This window comes from Jaculus jaculus, chromosome 11, assembly GCF_020740685.1.
Source record: "Jaculus jaculus isolate mJacJac1 chromosome 11, mJacJac1.mat.Y.cur, whole genome shotgun sequence".
Taxonomy (NCBI): Eukaryota; Metazoa; Chordata; class Mammalia; order Rodentia; family Dipodidae; genus Jaculus; species Jaculus jaculus.
Window position 1 is genome coordinate 83,309,082 of NC_059112.1, and position 24,444 is coordinate 83,333,525.

The 24,444-nt window shown below is 44.4% G+C and overlaps 1 protein-coding gene across 3 annotated transcripts in view; it reads left to right on the forward strand.

The window, feature by feature from the left end:
* The window catches only part of Fndc3b (fibronectin type III domain containing 3B), a 383,188-nt gene that overhangs the window by 334,115 nt on the left and 24,629 nt on the right, over positions 1-24,444 (forward strand). For 2 of the 3 annotated variants that reach the window (XM_045161235.1, XM_004652339.2), the window contains exons 18-23: positions 1,013-1,118; positions 2,025-2,197; positions 3,559-3,672; positions 4,250-4,399; positions 6,913-7,193; positions 14,862-15,077. In XM_045161235.1, the coding sequence (XP_045017170.1) occupies positions 1,013-1,118; positions 2,025-2,197; positions 3,559-3,672; positions 4,250-4,399; positions 6,913-7,193; positions 14,862-15,077 (1,040 nt within the window). The remainder of the gene's footprint in view (positions 1-1,012; positions 1,119-2,024; positions 2,198-3,558; positions 3,673-4,249; positions 4,400-6,912; positions 7,194-14,861; positions 15,078-24,444) is intronic. The other variant, XM_045161236.1, reaches the window with a different exon arrangement.

The window sequence follows — 24,444 nt, forward strand, 5'->3', positions numbered from 1 at the left end:
CCACATAAGCCAAGTACAGTGACACAAGCGCATAAGGTCACACATGCACACAAGAGGCACACGCATCTGGAGTTCAGTTGCAGTGCCTGAGGCCTTGGCACACCAGTTCTCTCACTCTCTTTCTCTCTGTCTCTCTCTCTTGCTGTCTACCATTTAAAAAAAAAGTCAGGGGCTGGAGAGATGGCTTAACAGCTAAGGCATTTGCCTGCAAAGCCAAAGGATCCCCATTCAACTATCCAGGACCCATGTAAGCCAGATGCACAAGGGGGCACATGCATCTGGAGTTCGTTTCCAGTGGCTAGAGGCCCTGGTACACCCATCTGTCTGTCTGTCTCTCTCTCTCTCCCTCTTTCTCTCTCTCAACTAAGTAAATAAAATATATATTTTTTAAAAATATTCTAGTGGCCTATAAAGGCAGAGGCCTAATACACAGTCTTTTTTTTTTTAAATTATTTTTTGTTCATTATTTATTTATTTATTTGAGAGTGACAGACAGAGAGAAAGACAGATAGAGGGAGAGAGAGAGAATGGGCGCGCCAGGGCTTCCAGCCTCTGCAAACGAACTCCAGATGCGTGCGCCCCCTTGTGCATCTGGCTAACGTGGGACTTGGGGAACCGAACCTCGAACTGGGGTCCTTAGGCTTCACAGGCAAGCGCTTAACCGCTAAGCCATCTCTCCAGCCCCACAGTCTTTTTTTTAAAAAAAAAAAAAAAAAAAAGTCAGTCTATTAGGCTTGCCTCAAAGAAACAAAAAATTCAGTGAGAAGTAATAAGAAATACACCCAGCTCCGACTTCTGGCCTCCATATGCATGTACGCCACAAACATGCACACACGTGAGAACTACACACCCGGGCACTCAGGAAGGCCTTGCTGCATGAAAAGCACACCCATCCAGCATATGACCGCCTTTTGGTTGCACATACAGTTGTGGGGTAGAATGAGCCTGTTGTGTGAGGTGTGATAAGTTCATGGTGACTAAGAGACGGTTCTCTCTGGTGTTTCTCCCGCAGTGTTCTGAAAGTCTCCCTGTTCGCACACTAAGCATTGCACCAGGTCAGTGTCGGCCACCGAGGGTTTTGGGTAGACCAAAGCACAAAGAAGTCCACTTAGAGTGGGGTGAGTGAACACATCTTCGCATGGGCATCGGCAGTTTAGACAACTGGCGGTGAAGACTTAACGCTTCCTAATTGACTTCCAGGGCTGCCTTCTGCAAACCGTGTTCTCCTGTTGAAGATGTCCGTCTCCTTACCCTGTGGTGGCTTAGGGGTCCCCTCACCCCTGCTCCCCCTCGGCTGCTCATGCCACCATTCCTCAGGGTGCCGCCCACACTGTTTGTCTTCTACCCTCCAAAGGGTGCTTTGCTAGAGACTGTTCCAGAATAGCCTGCCTGGTCCAAAAGATTTTCAATATTAGAATATATAAAGAAAACATGTGCTCAGCCTAGAGATTGAATCAAGAAATGATTCACAAAGCCACATCTAGTCTCTCCTCCTCTGAATAATGCTTCCTGAGGCTCTGTCTTGTGTGTGTCCCGGCATTTTCGTAGGATTGTCTTCACTTGTGTTTCCTGTTGAGCCATCAGCTAACGGCATATACATTGCAAGTGTAAATGGGCAGAGCTCTGGCAGACATTTTTCCCACCACTTATGTCTAACATGTCATAAAACATTATGCCAGTTTGGAGGTCCTATAGATTTGGCATCACCTTTGATTTTTTTTCGGAGATTTTTTTCCCCTTCCCTTTTCCTTTCACTGCAACATAAAGATGTATAACTGATGCTCCTACTTAAATTGTTTTATTAATATAATTAAATATACTCTAATGTACTTGCTTTGATGCTAGGAATAACACCAGGAGTTTGCTTTATTTTGCTGGTATTGGGGAGGCTGGTGCTTGACAAGAGAAATTCAAGAACAGACCACTTACATGTTTTTGCCAAAATGGTAGAAAATCAACTGTGACTTGGTCATTTAAAACTGTAAAAATGTTTAAAAGTTTTTTTAAAAAATCTATATTCTCAGATGTCCCTACATCTGAAAGTGGCTGTGAAGTCTCCGAGTACAGCGTGGAGATGACTGAACCTGAGGACGTGGCTTCGGAGGTGTACCACGGGCCCGAGCTGGAGTGCACCGTGGGAAACTTGCTTCCTGGAACAGTGTATCGTTTCAGAGTACGGGCTCTGAACGACGGAGGGGTGAGTATAAGTAAGGTCACGTGCCATCATCCCTTCTGTCTCTGTCCCCATGAAGGTCCTCAGCAGCATCTATCCAACCTTGACAACCTCTGATTAAAGAACATAGAAGACCTCATTTCAGAATCTGTAGTCATCATTTCATAGAGACCCGGCATTAGAAATTGGCAGTTTCTTTGTTCTCACGTCATTGTATTAATAGGCTGTTCAGGGTTAATAAAACCGTCACTCTGTATGTGGTTTTGACAATTTCTAGAATGGATTCCTATTCTCTTATCAGTTTTGGAAAATTAGAACTTCTTTGTAGTCCTACTAAAAGTTCTATAGCGTAGTGTCTACAAGAATCAACAGCATGTGACATCATCTTCTTGGACAAGTAGGAAAGAGGCTGGGGAGGCCAGCTTGCCTGTTTTGGTTTGGATTCATGTGGAGTCTACACAAGTGTCTGGCCTTTTCTTCTGCTGCTCCATGCAGAGCTTAGAAAGTGGCCCACCAGAAGTTGAGAGCACGCACGGTTGTATTATATCCACAAGGAGCTGATATTTCCTTTGAAGTTGAAGGGTGATAAGGACTTTAAGGGACATGTTTGAGGTTGCACTAGATCGCCCGTGCACTGTGGGGGAGTTGAATGTGTCCGAGATGGGCAGAAACATAGAAAGCAAAGGCTATTGAGCCAGCTGTTGCCAACATCTCACAATGCGACAGTGGTCTAGGTAGATTTATTTATTTAATTTATGAAATTTATAAAGAATAAGAAAGGCTCATTGGCACTGCATACTGATGGTGGTGTGCTACCCTTTGAGGATTGTGCTGGTCAGGAATGAGCTGCGAACGTGTCCTGTAGTGTGGTGGAGCTCACCTGCACATCCCAGCACTTGGGAGACGGAGGTCGGAGCATCGTGGATTGAGGCTACTAGGAAATACTGCAAGATGCTGATTCAGAAAATACCCACAGCCAGAAATACCCAGAATTTGATAGCTAGTATCCTGTTTCAAGTACACATTTATCCATTCAAGATTAAACGGTGGTACACATCTGACTTCACTTTCTTGACTATTCTGTGAGGAATATGAAAACAGAATGCTGAGTTTTGTGAAAAACCAGCATTTTTTTGGCTTCCAATGTCATAATAAAGGAATAATCTTCAGTAGTAATTTTGAGTAAAAAAATTACATAGACATTTACCTGTCAAGGAAACAATGATAGTTTGTCAATGTACAATCAAAATAAAAACCACTGGGTAATATTTTCAGTCAATTGTATTAATCGTGATATTAGCTGTACCTTTAACTGTAATCTTTTCTGTGCACACACACACCCACACTCACTCACTCACAGGCATGTGTGTGCTCTTCTCTTTCAGTATGGGCCTTATTCTGCTGTGTCAGAAATTACCACTGCAGCGGGACCCCCAGGACAGTGCAGAGCACCTTGTATTTCCTTCACGCCAGATGGCTGTGTCTTGGTGGGCTGGGAGGTGAGTGAGATGCATTATGCATCATCGTAATACTTCAACTTTCCTCCCAAATACAAGACAGAAGGAATCCATAGCACCAAAATGTGTGCAGGTGACTATTTTCTATGTACACTCTCTGAACACTTGCTTGCATCATGTACACTTGCAGAAGAGAAAGTAACAGTAAGTCACATCTCTATCTTGTCCACCACGGCTCCGGGAGCACCGGGCAAGAGGGGGAGGAAAGATTGTAAGAGCCTCAGGGTAGATGGGAACAGCCTGAGACACCACATTTCCCCCATCCCTGCAGAGACTGACTGAGGCCTCTTGCTTCCCACAATGAATACCAGTAACCCTACCCAACACCCTCTGCAGAATTGGAGTAGAGGAAAGGGGGTCTAAGTGGGCATCCTTTTTATTAAAAAAAATCAAATCAAAAATAGGAAGGATAAAATTGAATGTCTCTTTCTTGCCTTACCTCTGTATGTATTTGAAGTATCCTAGCACATTCTGCCCTCGTCCCCAGCTGCCCTCGATAAACGTGGGCATTGAAGACGTTTTTCTTGGTGGAATGACTGCTTGAGTCTGTTCTCTGCAGAGTCCAGAGAGCTCTGGTGCCGACATCTCCGAGTACCAACTGGAGTGGGGAGAAGACGCAGAATCATTAGAACCTGTCTATCATGGGCCTGACACCTGCTTCGAGATACGAGATCTGTTACCTGCGGCACAATATTGCTGCCGGCTCCAGGTGGGTGGACGTTGTGCAGACATCACTCACCATGGCAGGTGTTCCATGAAAGGCACTTCAGAAAGCCAACTAAAGTCTACTGAGAGCAGGGTCATAAGGAGGGAAATAGCCCTTTAAATAAAACAAGTGTGTATGTTGGTATTTGCTTCTCTAGGAGTCCCTAACACGTGACAACAAACCCAGCTTCTTAGCTTTATTTCTCAGTAGCAGTATCTTCTGTCTCTCCTGTTTGCCCACCACTAAATCAATGCCCTAGTCCAAGGGAAAGCTGACCTCACTCCTTAGGAAAGATGACATCTGTATTCGTTACCATTCCCATTACAGGGGGAAAAATACCTAACAAAAACAATGAGAGGAAGGGTTTCTTTTGGTTTACAGTTTGAGAGGATGCAGCCCATGATGGTGGGGAAGACATGGCGGCAGGAATATAAAGCAGCTCATTGCGTTGCACTAGGAATTTAAAAGCCGGGCATTGACTAGAGGGATGGCTTAGCAGTTAAGGAGTTTGTCTGCAAAGCCAAAGGACACAGGTTCGCATCCCCAGGACCCACATTAGCCAGATGCACAAGGGGACGCATGCATCTGGAATTCGTCTGCAGTGGCTGGAGGCCCTGGTGTACCTATATTCTCTCCCCCCACTTTCTCTGTCAAATAAATAAAAGAAGCAGGACACAATGAATGCTGGTCCTCAGCTCGCTTCCTCCTATTAATGCAATCATCATGCCTTCAGATTCCTCTCAGAGAGACACTTCACTGAGAAAGCGTCTTAGAACTAAGACACAGACAGAAAACCCTGTACCACTCGGTCATGAAGCCAGAAATGAATATTTGAGTCATTTAGACTAGTGTGCCTTAGATTCCCCCCCACCCCCTCCTGATCACCATTTAGGCCTGGCAACCCTCAGGCTTATACTGGGCAGCCCAAAGCAGATAGTATTAGGAGCCATGGTTCCTAGCCTGACCTCAGAAATCAATAGTTATGGGTTTACTTTGTTCGCTTGGATAGCTGACTTCTCTCCCTTTTATGAATGCTCGGTATCTTAAGAAAATGGTGTTCTTTGTCCATTTCTTTCCACTGACCTGGTACCACTTCCTGAGCGCCATGTTGCTAGGATCTAAGGATGATCAGGGAGGGAGATAAAATGATGAATCAGATACGGTTGTTGCCACTGCAAGCATCCTGTCTTTCAAACACACTGAGACTTAAATAGGTAACAAGCAAAGATGCCAGCTTTAGGTTCTGACCTGGCCAACATCAGGCAACAGATGGCCTGTTAGAAGTACACCCAACATCTCGGGGCTTCTGCCAAAGGTGCTCCCTGTATAGACTAATTTCCCAAATCACTTGAACCCCTTTTTGTTAAATTCTGAAGCCTGCTCCATCTTATACTCTTCCGGCTAAGCTCTTGCTGTGCGCTGCCCTCCCTTCCTTCTCCAGTGGAGCACCTGGCATGAAATTAACCCTTTTCCACTGAATTCATGTCTCAACACAATATCTGGTTGTCATGGCAGTGGTGCCTAGTCACTGGGAGATGGGTAAATTATGTGCCACATTGTTGTTTCTGGAACAAGGACAGATATAAATGAATTGCTGTCCACCACCACAGTAAAGTGCTTTGTTCCCCTATACATTTTGAATTTTGCTCTCCTTCCTTTTTGTTTTTTTCTTTCTAGGTACTATCCCTTGGTATTGACTTCCCCAAACTGAGTTTTAAAAGATACAATGATAAGAAGAGAACTTGCACCATAACTTTGTATTTCTGTATCAACAGTCAGAAATAGGAAATACTTTTTTAAATTTTTTTGTTCATCTTTATTTATTTGAAAGAGAGAGAGAAAGAGGCAGGTAGAGAGAGAGAATAGGCACACCAGGGCCTCCAGCCACTGCAAATGAACTCCAGATGCGTGTGCCCCCTTGTGCAGCTGGCTAACCGGGGTTCTGGGGAATTGAGCCTCAAACTGGGGTCCTTAGGCTTCATAGGCAAGCACTTAACCACTAAGCCATCTCTCCAGCCCAGGAATAGGAAATATTTTTAAGTGACTATACTTGTCATGAAATATCAGACCCTGGGATATGATTGTCATACTCTCATACTGCTATTGGTAGTGACTTGATTTTGGTCATTACTCTATGGCCTGTAAAGGATTGTCATTCGAGGAGGCACAGTAAAAGCTATGCAGTCTCTGTACTGTTCCTACAAGGCTAAAATTACTTCAAAATGAAAAAAGTTTGGTTAAGTAGGACTATTTTGTTTATGGTTTTCCCGCCGGGCAGCAAGCACTGGCCTGCAACCCAGCCAGGATGTCCCGTTGGCCAGCTCAGTCTTCACTGGAACTGTGAGTTCAGTGTGACTCCCATCCCGAAGATGAGGAATCAAGCTCAGGGAGATGAACGGGCTTGATAAACCACGGATCTGAGATTTGACCTAAACTCTGGCCTTCTGCCTTTCCTTCTGTTAAATGGTGACTCTCGGCCTTTGTTGATGGGCACATTGGACTGTTCTGTTTTATAGGCCTTCAACCCAGCAGGCGCAGGACCGTACAGTGAACTTGTCCATTGTCAGACACCAGCATCCGCCCCCGACCCCATCTCCACTCTCTGTGTCCTGGAAGAGGAACCTCTCAGTGCCTCTCCGGACTCACCTTCTGTGTGCCTTGTACTGAACTGGGAAGAACCGTGCAATAATGGGTCTGAAATCCTTGCTTACACCATCAATCTTGGAGACACTAGTGTTACAGTGGGCAATACCACCACCCACGTGATGAAGGATCTCCTTCCAGAAACCACGTACCGGTGAGTACGAGAAAGCAGAGACGAGGCTGTGTCCCCAGCATCACTGCTAGGACTGCAAATCCTGCACACGCTAGAGGCCAGGCTGATGTGCTGCAGCCGCTCTTACGTAATGTAGTTTGAACTAAGCGTAGATATAGCTTAAAAGCTTGTACTGCTTTTTATGTCACAAATCAGTTACCCATTCAGTTTTCAGCTTCTGAGAGGATTTCACCTACCACTCTAGTCCCTTCCCCTCCTGGCCTCTTGAACATCACATTTTCTTTGTAAAATTTCACAGTGACTCATGTCCCAGTACACCATGTCCTTACCAGGTCCCTGCCCACCACAAAACAGGACACTTGTATTGTTCTGATCGCCCCAAAGCAGGTACAAGGTCATAGAACATTGACGATTCTCAGGATTTCACAAGGAGACAGAGAACAGTGGCACTGCACAGACCCAGCAAACATGTACAGTCTCTTCCCCCACTGAGTTCCTTACCTGGGGGCGCCTTCCTGCTCCCCAGACCTTTCTCCTGTGTGGATCTCCAAACTTTTAAGGCATTTGGATCCATCTCTTAAGTTGTTATCACCTACTACAAGCCAAAAGTATACAGTCAGCAGGACCATCTCTGATTAGTCAAGTGTGGCCCAGCAGAATGCCGGGATGGGCAGAAGCGGGGGACCATTGACATCAGTTGTATGCCTTCCTTCAGTCCAGATACTAAAGATCTCTGTGTCACAGTTTTCTCTATATGTAAGGTAGAGAGCGAGATGACCTACCACGTTGTAGAGGAGATGGCTCTGTGGGTAAAACACTGGCTGTACAAGCGTGAGGACCTGATTTCAGATCCCCGGTACCCTGGTAAAAAAGTTGAACATAGTGACATGACCCTGCAGTCTCATTGCTGGGGATGCAGAGACAGGAGGATGCCTGGGTCTTGCTGGCTAGCTTGGCTAGCTGAATCAGTGAGCTCTACATTTAGCAAAAGACCCTGTTTCAGTAAGGTGGAGAGTTATAGAGGAAGATACCCAACATCAACCTGTGGCCTCCACACGTGCACACACATACATACCACACACGTATACACATGAAACAAACAAACAAAAAGGTGACCTACCTTGTAACTAGATTGCAAGGGATAAGTAAGTATGAAGTGCTAGAGCAGCCGTAACAGCAGGTACATGACTAAGACCACCATATACCTGATCCTGCATCAAGATTTGCATCCAGCATAACTGACTCTTCCTGGGAGTAGGGCAGTAAAGGGCAGGCAAAGGCACTCGCTAGGGAGAAGAGTTTATCATTCCATTCCTGTGTTCTGCAGTGCTTTCCTAACTCTGTAGTCCAGAAGATGATGCTTTATTCCCATTAGCTGGGAAAGGATCCAAAATTTCTATCCTAACATTTTCTGTTACCTCTGTTGTTTTTTACACACACACAATTTCGTTCTTTCAAGCAATCCCTCTTGGCCACCACATATCCTGGGTACAGAAAACACTATCTAGGCTATCGGAGCACGTGCGGATTTCAGGGTTGCTCACGCAGCAACTTAAGATAATAGATGACTGTGAAAATGAAGGGAGCATTGGGTATGAAGTCCTGTTGGTGTCCTAGAGAGGAACAGCCATGCCCGTTAGGGTCAGGATCACTAGACATAGGGCTGAGTTTCTGAAGGCATACAGTGCTTGTTTAGTATGCACAAGGCTTTGGGTTCAATTCCTAACACCACGCACACACACGCATGCACATGCATGCACACAGAGGACTTATAAAGGAGAAATAATGTGAATGGATGAATAGGGAGAATAAGGGCATTGTTTCAGTTTTAGCTTCACAGCCAAGACCAGAAAACAAGTCTTCTTCAGTCTTGTTTGTTAACCCAGTACTGAGGATCTGCTGTATCCAGACTGATGCTCCATTCTGGAAAAAATCCAGAGGATATTAGGACCTTGCACCAGTGGTGATGCTCTAAGAAAACCTGACCAAGAGCTCAGCCTCATGCAGGAATAACTAAGGAGTGCTCCTCATGGAGGAAAAAGGAGAACAAAAATGTTGTATGAAAACACAGCAAAACCTAATTCTTTGTCAGTCAGCAGAGGTAGGAGGATCACCGTGAGTTCGAAGCCACCCTGAGGGTACATAGTGAATTTCAGGTCAGCCTGGGCTAGAGTGAGACCATACCTCAAAAAACTTAAAAAAAAAAAAAAAAAAAAAAAGATTATGGTATTCTTGATAAAATAGCACTCAAGTTTTCGTCTGGCCTCCACAAGCGTGAACACACACACAACACACACCCCTTCCCTGGTTATGTCCCAATGGTTGATTTTTAAAAATGTTAAAAAGCAAAAAAAAAAAAAATTTAAATTAAAAAAGCACCTTACATAATGGTGTTATGGAGAAAGTGAAATCGCTTAATGCTCTTAGAACTGCAGAAAGCTTCAATTAGAAAGTAATAAAAATTTTAAATAAAAAATCTTAATGGATGCAGCACAAACAATTCAGTACTGATATGCCAAGACTGTTCATGTACTGAGCTGAAAGTCAGAGCTTCACTGGGAAGATGTGTCAACTGCTAACTTTTATGGAGTGGCTTGGAAGATACTTCTTTTGACAAATTTCATGAAAATTGAACAGCTCTAGAGAAGGAAAGTGTTTAGCCTGAGTCATGTTGTATGTTGTACCCCTGGAAAGGATTTGGCCAAAGCCCTTGTTGGCCAATTGATCTATTGAAAATTGGACATTGCATATTATAAAATACTAAAGTAAAAAATATGTAAGGGGCTGGAGAGATTGCTTAGCGGTTAAGCGCTCACCTGTGAAGCCTAAGGACCCCGGTTCGAGGCTCGGTTCCCCAGGTCCCACGTTAGCCAGATGCACAAGGGGGCGAACGCATCTGGAGTTCGTTTGCAGAGGCTGGAAGCCCTGGCGCACCCATCTCTCTCTCCCTCTATCTGTCTTTCTCTCTGTGTCTGTCGCTCTCAAATAAATAAATAAAAATATTTTAAAAAAATATGTAAGGTCACTCTTAGTAATCACCAACTTTAGTGTGGTGCTTTATATTAATTGTCAATGTGGCAGGCCTAGAAACACCTTGAGAGGTTTGCTAGGCTAGGTTAGCCTCTGAGCACACCTGTGAGCACACCTCTGATTATGTTAACTGAGGTGAGAAAACCCACCCAACTTTGCGCAGAACCATTCCATGGGTCAGGGTCAGGGACTGGATTAAAAGCAGAGAGCTAAGGGGCTGGAGAGATGGCTCAGCAGTTAAAGCGCTTGCCTGCACAGCCTAATGACCTAGGTTCAGCTCCCCAGGACACATGTAAGGCCAGATGCACAAAGTAGCGCATACATCTGGAGTCCATCTGCAACAGCTAGAGAGACTTTGGTATGCACCTTCTCCCTTGTCTGGGTCTCTTTTCGCTCTGTCTGACTCTACTTGCAAATAATTTAAAAAGAAAGGAAGGAAGGAAGGAGGACAGAAAGAAAGAGGTCAGTAGGTGCCAGCTGAGCGGCAGCGTTCACTGTCCTCTGTGTCCTTACTGTGGGCTGGATGTGATGAGCTCCTCAAGCTCCTGCCCCGTGCCTTTCCCGCTGTGACGGACCCACAAGCTGAAGCAGGCCCTACTTTCCTTCAACTGATGTGTGTCAGTACCACACGGCGGAACACTAGTCAGCCTCACAGCCTTGTAATAGTATGTTTCCAAAGCAATTGCAGCGATTATGGTGAAATACAGAATGAGTGTTTCAAGGAACTAAGGGAATAATGTCAGTCTAATCAACTTTTACCTCACCTGTTTGTGTCCCATGAATTGGTTAAGATAAAAATGAACAGATCATCATGTTCTGGATAAAAAGGAAGAAATGTTTTAAACAGGCCATAGAGCTCTAGCAAAGGACTTGTTTCTTTTGTTTGACTTTTTTTTTTTTAATGCATGACGGTTACACCTTATCCTCACTGGAGTGGAGGCAACTCTGTGGTGAAACCAATGGTACAGGGAGACGATTTTCCACAGCTCCATCTTTTCTCCACTGATGCTGGCAGAACTACTTATTTGTGATTAGTGGCACAGCCTGCGTTTGAATTTTGATTGGTATTACAGTGATATGTTCTTTAAAGCATTGCTTTTAGATTTAGAACTGTTTGAAATTGAATTTATGTTTTGGATTGAAGAGGAAAAATATTACCAATGCAGAAACTTCACCATCGCTCCATTGCCTGCTTCCTGCCAAGTAAAGTCACAGAGCTTGTGAGCTGAGAGGCATGGACTCACCTGGCGTCGCTCTTCCTGGCCTGGTCCTGAGCATCCCCGTGACTTGGACAGTGTGCTTCAGTTCACAAGGCAGTCCACTGCATTTGTGAATAACTCTGTTTGTAAAGTGTGACCCTTTGCTTTTAGCAAAACTTCTCTAGATCGAAGACACCCCTGTGCACCCTCCAACTTCTTTAGAGCAGTGGTTCTCAAAGTGTGGTCCCTAGGCAGTAACATGAGATCACCTGAACTTACCTGATTAGGTGCAAATTACCAGACATATTAAAAATCCTCCTCCTGGTCTGGTGGACTCACACCTTGGACCTGCTTAATCAGAAGTTCTAGGGGTTGAGCTTAGTGTTCTAGTTCAGTTAGCCCCTCAGGAGATTTTTTTTTTGTGTGGGGAAAAAAAGGGGTTTATTTTGGCTTACAGGCTCACGGGGAAGCTCCATGATGGCAGGGAAAACGATGGCATGAGTAGAGGGTGGACATCACCCCCTGGCCAACATAAGGTGGACAACAGCAACAGGAGAGTGTGCCCAACACTGGCATGGGGAAACTGGCTGTAACACCCATAAGCCCGCCCCCACCCAGCCCCCGGGCATTTCGATGCACATATAATGCTTCCCTTGTTTTCCTTTTATTTTTCTGTTTACTTTTAAATTTTCTTAAAGGCGTATGTTGGCTTATCCTGTACCTCATTACCCACCCTTCCTTCTTCCAGCCCTCGCCCCCATTAGTGCCCTTTGTTCCCTTAGGAGTTCCAGCCTACTCTCATCTAATACATACATGATTTTGTGTGTAACCACAAATGAGAGAGAACATGTGACCTGTGGCTTTCTGAGCCTGGCTGAATGTGATCCTCTCCAGTTGCATCCATTTTTCCACAAACAACGTTAACTTTGTTCTTGTTTATGACTGAAAACATTGCATTTTGCACATGGCTCCTCATTTCCTTGTCCACTGCTCTGCTGGACAGCTCGCTTGGTTAGTCTTTGGTGAAGAATGCTACAATAAACATGGATGTGCAAGTGTCTGCATGTTTTCCTTCGAAGACCCCTGTCCTGGAGCAGTGCGTCTTAAATGTCAGTGCCTAAAGAGCCTTCGCTAAGTAGCAGTGTGTGCTCCCCCTGCTGTGGACTGCGTGAGCAGACCACAGCGTTAACGTCACCACCTTGTAATGTCAGGTCAGGTTCTTTGCATCTAAATGCACCAGGCATCCCCACTGTCTTCCCTAATATGGCTGCTCCCCAGCCTCCCCCATTGTCCCATATGGCAGTCTCTTTTGCGGTGGCCCTCTGTGAATGGCACTCAGACCTCTAGCAGCTCTCCAACGGGAAGTAAGGTTTCCTAAGATTACTGTTTTGCTGTTTTTTTTTTTCTTTTTTTTTCCTTTGTTTTGTTTTGTTTTTGCCTGACTCACACTGAACTGGCAAACAATGAAAAGTTAAAGTGGATTTGTTTGTTGCGCTCACCCATGCTCCCTTTGCTAAATAAAAAGGGAATGAAAATAACCTTTATTGAGTCCTTATTATGTGATAAACACTATGACAGTGAATCATCACTCACGTCACCGTGACAAGATGGCCTCCCCTGCAGAAGGCATGCTGGCCACCACGTGCAGGAAAAAGCAAGTATCAGGAACACTGCAGAGTGGCTGGAAGCCCTGGCACGCTGGCACACCCATCCTCTCTCTCTCTCTCTCTCTCTCTCCCTCCCTCCCTCCCTCCCTCCCTCTTTCTCTCTCTGTCACTTTCAAATAAATAAATAAAAATGAACAAAAAAATATTATTAAAAAGAATACTGCAGAGAAGTTGAGGGTGAGGAGTTCCTTTGTGAACTTGGAGAACAGCTTCTAATAACTAGTTGTAAAGTAGAGGCAAGAGAAAAATGAAAATATTCCCACCAACTGTATAAAAATGAGGTTATATGCTTATATTTTGACTACTAGATTTTAACTTCCTAGACTTTTGGTTGATAATATCTTTGCAAGCCAGTGCCCTTCACCTTCTGAGCTCTCTCTCTCCAGCCCCAATAATACATTTCCTTACCCATAACTCTTGGCACCCAGTGAATTAAGGTGTTCGTGCATCTGAGAGATGTTTTCGTACCAGGACTATGTACTCACTTAGCTCCGGTTGGGGTTCTGGAAAGTTGTTGGTGAAGCTGGAAAAAGAAAAACGTCAGATGTCCTCCTGAAGGATTGCGAGCCTTTGGACTTGTCCCAGCTGTTTAATTTACTCCCTGTAACTGACCGAAGTCCAAAGCTGACTTCGACCTAACCATAGGTGGCTGAAACAAAATGCAGCAGTATCCCTGTAAGATGTCTTTCAGACAACAGTTTCTTTTTTCCATTAAAGACCCAAGGAGGGGCTAAGGAGATGTCTCAGTGGTGACAGCACTTGCCATGCAAGGGTGAGGTCCTGAATTGGATCCACTGCACCCATGTAAAAAGCCAGCTTTGGCCTGTAGCAGGTACCATGTTGGTGCCGAGGGGGGAAAAAAACTTCCAACCAGAAACCACTTATGGATGGAGCAGTTTTATTTCTGGCTTACCATTTTAAGGGGAATTTTATCACGGCGGGGAAAGCAGGTCTGGAATAGACAGCTGGGTTTCACATCTTCTCAGTAGCAGGGAGGACTCAGCAAGTGTGAACACACCCACTGGAGCAGGCATGGCTAGGACTATGAAATCTCAGGGCCTGACCCTAGTAACACACCTCCTCCAGCAAGGCTCCACCTGCCAAAGGTTGCCTCTGCTGGGAAATAAGTGTCTGGACTTAATCACAAACACATGAGGCTACGGGTGACATTTTACATTCAAGCCCCACAAGCCTGTATCCCCAGTCCTGAAGGAGGCTGAGACAGGAGCATCATTGGAGCTTGCTAGGAAGCCAGCCTGACCCAGCAGCAGTGTGAGCTCCAGATTCAGGGAGAATCTCCATATCAAAGAAATAAAACAGAAAAGGCCAGGTGTGGTGGTGCACGCCTTTAATCCCAGCACTTGGGAGGCAGAGGTAGGAGGATGGCTGTGAGTTTGAGGCCAGCCTGAGACTACATAGTGAATTCCAGGCCAGCCTGCACTAGAGAGAGACCCTACCTCAAAAAGCCACAAAAAAGGGAGGGGGAAAGAAAGCAAAGCAGAAGAATGATAGAAGGGGATAGAGCATATGCACATGAGGTCTGCACACATGTGCACCCACCAATTACAAAAAACACCCAAGGAACATGATAGTGGTTTTTTGCTCTTTTGTGAATATACAGTCATGGTACCAACTGTCTCTGAGCTGCTCAGTCTTGAATGACTCTGCTTGTCTCACATCAACAGTATTGCTTTAACGGGCAAGAGGTAAACACTCTACCAAATGTTAATTTTAAATGAAGAATTTCGACTTCTTTAACCTACAGTGTCCTTCCCCCTCCCCCCCCCCTCCAGGATCAGAATTCAGGCTATAAATGAAATTGGAGCTGGACCATTTAGTCAGTTCATCGAAGCAAAAACTCGGCCGTTACCACCCTTGCCCCCTAGGCTAGAATGTGCTGCAGCTGGTCCTCAGAGCCTGAAGCTGAAGTGGGGAGACTGTAACTCCAAGACCCACGCCACCGCCAATGACATCGTGTACACACTACAGCTGGAGGACAGGAACAAGAGGTGAGGCAGGGCGAAGGTGCCGGGATGGCCGTGGCCTTGGCTCGTGGGATGAACTCTGAGGTCCTCACTCTAAAGCTCGCTTTCTCTTTGTCCAAAGCGGGATCTTGTATATTTGACTCTTGCATTTTGTCCCCAAATTATACCCTGCCTTCTTCCTGCAGAACTTCTGAACATTCAGAAGATTCTGGTTCTCCTGCATGTGTCACGTATAGCTGTTTTTTTTTTCCTTTTTCCTTTCATAAAGCCAAATGGAGAGAAATTATCTAAACAGAAAATTGTTCCCCCTGTGTGATACTATTATATTAGTCACAGATGCAGAGGGAAATAAGGCTAGGGAAGATGGCCCTTCCTTAAGTATCCAGTAACTATCAGGACAAACATGTTTACCCATCTGCAGTCACTGTGGGTGATGTACAGATGGGGATGGTGCTCCGGAGCTGTGGGGCTGTGTGATATCAAATTACCCAGAGCAAATAATAATTTTTTTTTCACAAGACTTGTAGATATAGAAATCACATCCAGCCTTTCACATTATATTTATTTAACCTAACTTTATTTCCTCTGAAAATGGCCAATCACAAGACAGGCAGCCAAATGGTATTTAGGAATAATTAGATGCTGGGCAAGAGGTAATGGTGACAGAATGTTCTGTGATCAGAGGCCCTGATCGGAATCATGCAGGAGGGTAGATTACTGTCAAACCAATGATGGTCGGGGTGGCATGCCTCTGCTTACCTACTGAGGCATGAAAGCATGCCAGTGGGGGCCTCTATCATGCCCTCCTTATGTATCACAGCCTCCTGTTCCTCTACATAAGGCCTTCCTCTCTCAGCCACTCCTCATCCCAGTACCTTGGGGACAGGTGCAGTTCCCTGGGCCTTTATTCCTTGAGACTACTATCCAGGAAAACACCAAGAAGACTTGCCTGCCTATTTGCCACAGCCACAGAGACGGTGCCAGGGCCAGGGAAAGCCAGGCAGGCACTAGGTGACTTCCTCACAGAGGGAAAACTACTGAACCTAGACGAGACACTCTGAAAAGCTGAGGGGTGGTGACCGCGCACGGGATGGGAGGTGCACAGGAAGCTTCCAGTCAACTTTCCAGCATCTGCCGAGCCCTGCTCAGAGTGCTGCAGGACTGTGTCTCTCAAGAGAAAGGGAAGCCTGAAGACATGGTGGATGTGCGCTCTGCACTCCCTCCCAATGGGGAAATATAACGAGATATTCAAGGCCCTCCCTGTTGACCTCTGGGATGTCTAAGAAAATCCAAGACTGAAAGAAAGAAGGGAAGAAAGGAGAGAAAACACTCATGTGACCTCTACAAGCATAGATCTGAGAAGTAAACAATCCTGGAGCAGTGGCACAGAAGAAAAGTAAAAGTGTCCAAGTTCGCAGGAGGCGGGCACCATGTGGGCACTGGCGGAGGAGGTTTCTTAGAGGTACTAACATGTGAACCTCACTTGGAATTACCCAACAGACCAGTGCGGTGACAGAAAAGCACAAATGGTTGCCCTGTTGAAACCCGGTGTTCATGCGTGGATAGAGTAAGGCTGCCTTTGAGGGGTTCATCGACAAGATAACTCACCCTGCTGGGTGTATATCTCTGAGCATGATTTTAATTGCATGGAACCCTCAGCTGGAGAGGGCTGGCAAGAACAGGAATGATGTAACAATGGAAGTCATGAGGGTAGCATTGAGGGATGTTTTGCAATGAGTCTTTCCCTTTTCTCCCTACCCTGGGGCTTCCATAGGTGGCAAGAACTTTCCTTAGAGATGCTTTCTAGTTCTGCTGTCTAGAAAATGGGAAACACAAACACCGAAGCTGGTAGCTGAACATGCCTCTCCTCTCCAAGAATGTGGGAGGCCAGCGTCCCCACCATCCAAGGGTGGAGTACTTGACCAGCAATCTCTCCTTGATACAGAGCAGCTCCTGGGCCCCTGACAAAGGCCCCAAAAGCACCTGCCAGATTGGGTGTGCTGTGAGATATTGAGATATGCCAGACACAAAGTGGTGCAGAGTCTAGTAACCAAGGAATGTTCTTTCAAAAAAAAATAAGCTAAGGTTTGCCTTGTCTGTCAGATCAATGACTGGCCTAAATTGAAGTAGCAATTTAAGAAATCTGACCATTAGGAACAATATTTTTCTTAATTTTATGAGCTAGAGTCTAGATTTATCTTTTCTAAATTAAATTTGTCAGTGCTCACAGAAAGTTATTAAAGTATGTGGATCCTGAACACAATAAATTCTCCTTCTATCTGAGAGACAATTTTCCTGGGATTTAATAGGATGAGGACAGTCCAATTTTAGTTTGAAGATGACCTTCGTGGGTGTCTGGAAAGGAAGCCTCTTGTACAAATGGCCCCTTGAAGCCAAGCCTTTTAACTTTAGGTCTTGACTTATCTGGATCTGGGACCAAACATTGGGCTTAGATACGTCATAACCTTTGCTATTAACATAGCTTTTCTCATCCATACATGTATGCGTTTGTTCCCTTTGTGTATGGGTGTGCATCTACCACAGGACACATGTGGAGACCAGAGGTCAATCCCAGAGTATTGGTCCCCACCTTTCACCTTGAATGAGACAGGGTTTCTCTTGTTTTCCACAAGCTTCAGCATTCTCTGTCCTCTGCTGCCATTGCTGTGGGTGCAGTGGGATTGTAGACATGTGCCTGACTTGTGTCTGCCTTTACCTGAGTGCCGGGGATCCACATTCTGGTCACTAGATTTGAGCAGCAAGCACTTTGAACCACTGAGTCATCTCCCCAGCCCAAGCTGTTTTTTGAGTCAAGGTATCGTTTATCCCAGGCTGACTCAAGCTCACTATGTAGCCATGGACAACCTTGAATTTTTAGTACTCTTGTCTCCACTTCCTGAGTTCTGGAATGATCGTACCACCACACCCAGGTTATGTGGTCCTGGGCATGAAACCCAAAGCTTTTGTGCATGCAAGGCACTCGACCACCTGTGCCACATCCCTAGCCCCTGTTTTCATCAATTCTACTCTTCTCAAGTGTGTTAGAACCTGAACCTGACTTCTCTAGTTGGATAATAATAATAATAATAATAATAACAATAACAATAACAATATGTTCTTCCCAGATAAAAGCAGTCCTTTTTGATGAATTTATGGCTTTTGAGAAAAATGTTTGTGTTCTTTCACATGCACATTCATCTTATTAATTACCAATAAGTTATTATAGGCGTGAAGGAATCTTAGTTATCTTGCTGGTGACCAAGGCGAGGGGTAGAGGTGGGCTGAGTTGGGTTTCATTTACTTTCTTGCTTGTAAACTCTCAAAATATGTGTCTTGCCATGAACACTTTACTGACTAGTATCTGGGGGCATTTGTGTCTGGGTGTGAGCTGTCCTCACCAGCGAGGAAGTATCCCTCCAAGTCTGGGAAAACTCAGTTTGCACCAAGCCCTCAGTGGCAGTCAATGACTGCTACTTTACGTTTCCCTCATCGTGAGATGAAGAGATGTCCTCCAAACTCCATCCCACCTTTTACACCTTATATGAACAAGCCTTTTAACTTTTTTGAACACAAAAAGGTCTCCTTTGTAAAGATTGGGGCACACTAGCTCTTTTTCTTCACGTTTTTAGCTTTGGTATGTCACTGAGAAGATACTAGCTTCCTTGGGGAAAATGGCTTAATGTCCTACTGCCCCTTCACCTAAGTTTGGCATCTGTGATCTGCTGACTGATGCCTGTTGATTATAAAGTAGGGAATGATCCAGGGGGTTAGAAATGTAATGTCTGGGGCTAGGGAGATGGCTCGGCAGGTAAGAGTGTATGCTGCACAAGCATGAGGACCTGAATTTGATCCCTACCACCCAAAGAAAAAGCTGCACATGGCCACATGTGCCTGCAACCCAGCGCTGAGAGGGAGTGGAGACAGGAGAATGACTGGGGCTCCCAGGTTCACCAATCTGACTAAAAATAGTCAGCTACAGGTTCAAAAAAATCCCTAGTTCATGAAAATAACAAAAGAGTGACAGAACAGGACACCCAATGTCCTCCTCTGGCCTCCACATATGTGTATGTGTATAGTAACATACATACTATAGACATGCACACACATATATATGTATGTATGTATGTGTGTGTGTGTATATATATATATATATATATATATATATATATATATATATATATATATACATATACACACACACACACACACACACACATACACACAGAATAAGTATAATGTCTGATCAAAAACATATTTTAAGCTTTCTGAAAGAAGCTTCTCTCTGGAGCATCTATAAAATGCCTATTCTACATTCTTTACTTCTTGAATATAAAATGAAATGTGTTAGTGCCCCTGCCCTGTTTATCACTCTCTCTCTCCCTCATTTGGACCTATTTCATACAAATGGAAGAATCCTACAGATACCTTGGCCCAAACCTTTGCCTCAGGGTAAATCAGAATTCATCCAGATTGCTTAGATGTGCTGTGTTGAAAGTTTTTCTCCTGCACAACCAGGAAATTTATTTCCTATGTATTCAAGCTTTTAACCTCCAAGGTTCCAAGACCATGTGCATGGAACAAGCTTAAAACAATGCATCATGTTTATAGAGCTGAGCTTATACCTAGTGATTAGGTTATGATTGTTCAATCAGCAGCCTTGCTTTCTTGACTTACTACTATGTGCCAGGCCACATGAGGCATGTGCTTATCTGTAAGAGCTTATCTTGCTGAGAAAATAAATTAACATTAAACAGTGAGCAGACAGTACAAGAAATTTTAATTTCAGCACAAAAATAAAAATTAGATTAGTACGGCCTTCCAGTGATTAAGTCTATTATTCTTAACATATCCAGCACAGAAGATGTGAATGGCTCTGGTACGCATGTTATGCAAGAGAACTATACTCCCAGAGTAAACATTTTCATAATGCTGACTTAACCTAATACAAGTGCTGCAATAGCATGACCAGCTCATGCATTCTAAGGCTGTAGTGCTGTGCTGATGGTTCAGAAGACAGATTTTTCTGAGCTACTAAAATCAAATGTTGTACTGCCCTAACAGAATTGGAGTTGAGGGGTCATGTTCCCAAGAACTGTACACAGTGCCCAGGCGGGGACACTGAGACTTCCAGGAATGTGTGATGGTTAATCTGTTGCTCAGGATTTTGGTCAGACTGTTTTTTAGAACTATGTGCCACCAATTTTAGACTGGGGAGAAGTGTCAAGTAAATTAGGTAATTGCCACTTGCTTTCCATCGTTAGCCTGTGACACTTTGCCCTTCATCCAGCAAAATCGTGGGGCTCACAGTTAAGGAACTGAGGTTGGGATTAGGCAGGGGTCTTTGTAATGTTTGTGGTACTGCTAGCTATTGATTGGTAGGGACAGAAAACACCTGCGTCTTTATGATTGCGGTTTCTTTTAAACACTGAAAGAGCACACTAGGCAGCTAATAAAAGTGGTTAGGGTGCATGGACCTGAGGGAAGAGAGAATTTTCTCAGTGTTTGCCTGTTAGAGAGCAAACTCCTTTTCATTCTCAAATCATGATGTCAAACTAAATGACTTAGATGGAAGTTCAGTAGCCAGGCTGGAAGAGGCCCTCAAGACTTTTGCTTCTCTGGACGACCCCAGGTCCATACGAACATCCTTGCTGGATAAATGGCATTTTTATATTCCCTCAATCCACACAAGGCAACCATGGTTCTTACTGATGTTATGATCCCAGACCTGCTCGTGAATTTTTGGATGACCAGAGGCACAGCCCTGGGCCACTTTCTGCCTGAATTCCCCTCTACAAAGTGCATATTGTGATGCCTGGCTCTAGTCACTAATTAATGAAAGGGAAATACTTTAGAAACATTTTTGTTTCTTAGAAAAGGAGTGTGTAAATTCAGCCTCCAAAATAAAGAATATCACTAGCTTAATCAAAGCCAGGCTAAAATGTCTCAGAGCAAGCAAAGCTCAGAGACAGTAAATTAACTGAGATCTAATTGGACCAGAAGCAAAATCCAGATAGCGATTTTTACCTCTCATTTACTTATATAAATAAATAGAATGAGAATGAATAGCATCTCCCTCAGGTCGAGGCAAGGCCACTGAAGTGTAAGTGGAAAGCAAAGTTCTAGAAACCCTTGGAAATTGTGTACTAGAAGGTAAAATTCACTCCACAGATCTGAAAGCAACATAGAGCAATGGGGAATGTCAAGGTTCTCAGATCTTTAGAAGTTTTGGCTTCAGGGACTAGGGAGGTGGAGGATCGGAATTGGGACCTCCAGAACCCATGAAAACCCAGGTGTGGCCGTGTGTGGCTGTAATCTCGGAACTACAGAGCCGAAGTCAAGAGCATCTGTGGGCTCATAGCTGAATCAGTGAGAGACCCTATCTCAAAAAACTAAGGTGGGGGGCTGGAGAGATGGCTTAGTGGTTAAGCGCTTGCCTGTGAAGCCTAAGGACCCCAGTTCAAGGCTCGGTTCCCCAGGTCCCACGTTAGCCAGATGCACAAGGGGGCACACGCGTCTGGAGTTCATTTGCGCGCCCATTTTCTCTCTCTCTCCCTCTATCTGTCTTTCTTTCTGTGTCTGTCACGCTCAAATAAATAAATAAATAAAAATTAAAAAAAAAAAAACTAAGGTGGGAAGTGATAGAGGGATGCTGACCTCTGGCCTCCACACTCACAACATGCACATGTGCCTACCCCACACACACACATATGCACCCAGTGCACATATCAACATGCATATATGTATACCACAGACAATATGCACAAATACTACCCCCCCAAAAAAGAAATTTGGGCCTACCTTCTATGAATATAAGTAAATTTCCAATATATCAAATATATCAGTGTCTCAAGTACAGTTCAAATAGTAAGAAAACAAACATAAGTTGTTTTCATTACTAAGTATAATCAAATTTAATTACTTAGAAAAGAGCATAAAACTCAGTGTTATTAACTAAAAACTATTATAACTTCACCACTCAAAATCCAATTGGAAATTAACCCCTTTTCTCCTTAGTCTTCATGAAAATAGCTCTTTCATGAGCAGTCTGTGAACAGGAGCTCTGGCCCACATCAGCATCGGTTTAGAGAATGAATTCCCTGCCCTGGGTGTCCCCCCGTGGCGCCATCTGTTTCTGTGTGCGTCGACAGAGAAACGGGAGGACTCTGTGTTCCTGGCAGAGTGGGGGCGTATACTATCCAAAACTGTTTTAAACATTGTCCAACACCGATTGAGTGACACAGGAAACACACACACACACACATTCTTCCCTTCTTGAACCCCAGGGACGCTTAAAAGAGGGGGGAATGTTGATGCATTGACATTAATAGGCTTAGCTATACTGGGCTGATGAACAGCTGTTGGTTTTTGATATTGTGAAACCTGTTTTGAAGGTACGTTTTGCAGTCCTTTATGGATAAAAGGGCGTTTTCGGCCAGCCAGTTAGTCCCTTTGAAGAATTAATAGTAATGGACTGCAGGTGCCAGCAGTGGACCTGAGGATTGTGTGTTAGCTGCAATGTAATAAAAACAGACCTTCATGTGAAGTCTTGTTTTCCACTGTCAGTTGCAGAGCTGAGACATTCAGAGCATTCCTAGATGTTTCTTTCAAAGTAAAGCTGTTTCAAGGAAACATTTCAAACTAAATCCTGTAAGATATCATAACTCCCTTTATCCCTAAACTGATCTGAAATACAGGAACATATAAAGATGTAATATGACCAGGCTTTTTCCATGAATTCACTTGAAAGCCAAAAGCTTTGTCTCTCACAATGTTAAGGCTTGAAATAGTGAGACTGAATGTGTAGCTTTCACTTAGAACATTTGGAAAATAATCCAGACTCCATGTGTATCTTCTTGGTGTCCATTAAGTGAGAAATGGTAGCATTTACTTGATTCACTTAGTTCTCATAAAAATTCTTGCCACTGAGCAAAATAGTTATGACTTGTCTGAAAATTGAGCCTGGTTTACCTGACTTGTTCAAGTTCATAGTAACTAGTGGTGTGCTCAGACCAAAGTCTCCATATATCTCTGTGCTCCCAAAATGTGACACTCCCTCCCCTACCCCCTGGAGAACTGTAATAGACAAGCAGAATAAGAAAAAGTGTTTCATAATTCACATAAATGTAAAATTTTTAGACAGCTTCAGGTTAGCTGAGATGAACTTCCAGAGCAGGCACAGTTAAGGAGGAAGGGATTTATTGAAACTTACAGATCCAGGGGAAGTTCTGTAATGGCAGGAGAAGCTGGCCTGCTTTCACAGGACCAGACAGAGAAAGAGAAGCACAGCCTAAAAGCCAAAAGCCACACAGCACAGCACACTTCAGGAACTCCAGCTAGGCACACTTGGCACATCTTTAGATTGGAATCTCAGACCCACCACCACACCTTAAGATCTGCCCAGTGACACTGCCTCCAGCCAGGTGGCTGCAGATGCAAACTACAAACTAATAAAACACTGAATATACTGGGGGCCAGCTATTCAAACTATCTTGTAGTCCTTTGTTATTATTTAGAGAAGTTTTAGGTGCACATCAAAATTGAGAGGAAGGTTCAGAGATTTCCTGAACACTGCCTGCCTACATGCACAAGCCCCCTCACTCGTTACAAATGACAGACCTACATAGAAGTCCCTAGTGTACATGAAGATTCACTCTTACTGTTGTGCAAATGTTTTCTTGGCTCTATCAGTGCCTGGGGATGGGTTCCAGCAGCATAATATTACACAGTCATGTCACTGCTCTAAGCACAGAGAGTTGAATAATCTTTAAGTCACCAGTAAGCTACCTACAATCGGACCCAGGTACATTTGTTACCATCTCTCTGAAGTGATGAGAAAGGGAAACCAGATTGGAAATGTCAATCAGAATCGTAACTTTTTAATGACCCAACTGACCTTCCACTTCCAGCACTTGGGAAGCTGAACAGGAGGAGCACAAGGGTGACACAGAAAGACTGTCTCAAAACAAAACAAAACAATGCCCTGAGCTCCACTCATTGGCCTCCTGCTCCGTGAAGTCTTTAGGTCAGGCTTATCCAGACAGGGTGCGAGGCATTTATGTTCTCACTCAATAAACTCTTGGGGAAGGGGATGGGATACGGGTGCCCTTCCAAGGACATGTTTCTCTGACTGTCGAAGTCAAGATAAATCACAAGTCTTGGTATTTTGTCATGAATAATATTGGTGCTGTTAATCGCATTGACAACATGAATCGTCTTTAGTGGGCATTTCCTAAGTGTTAGGCATTATATAGTGAGTTCTCCATGATGTCATTTTACTCTCACAACCACCCGACAAGGTGAGTGCTATTATGACTTTGTTTTCCTGGTCAGACAGCCCAAGCCTGAGGTTGGTCAGTAGAACCCTCATACACACAGTGGGTGGTAACCAGGC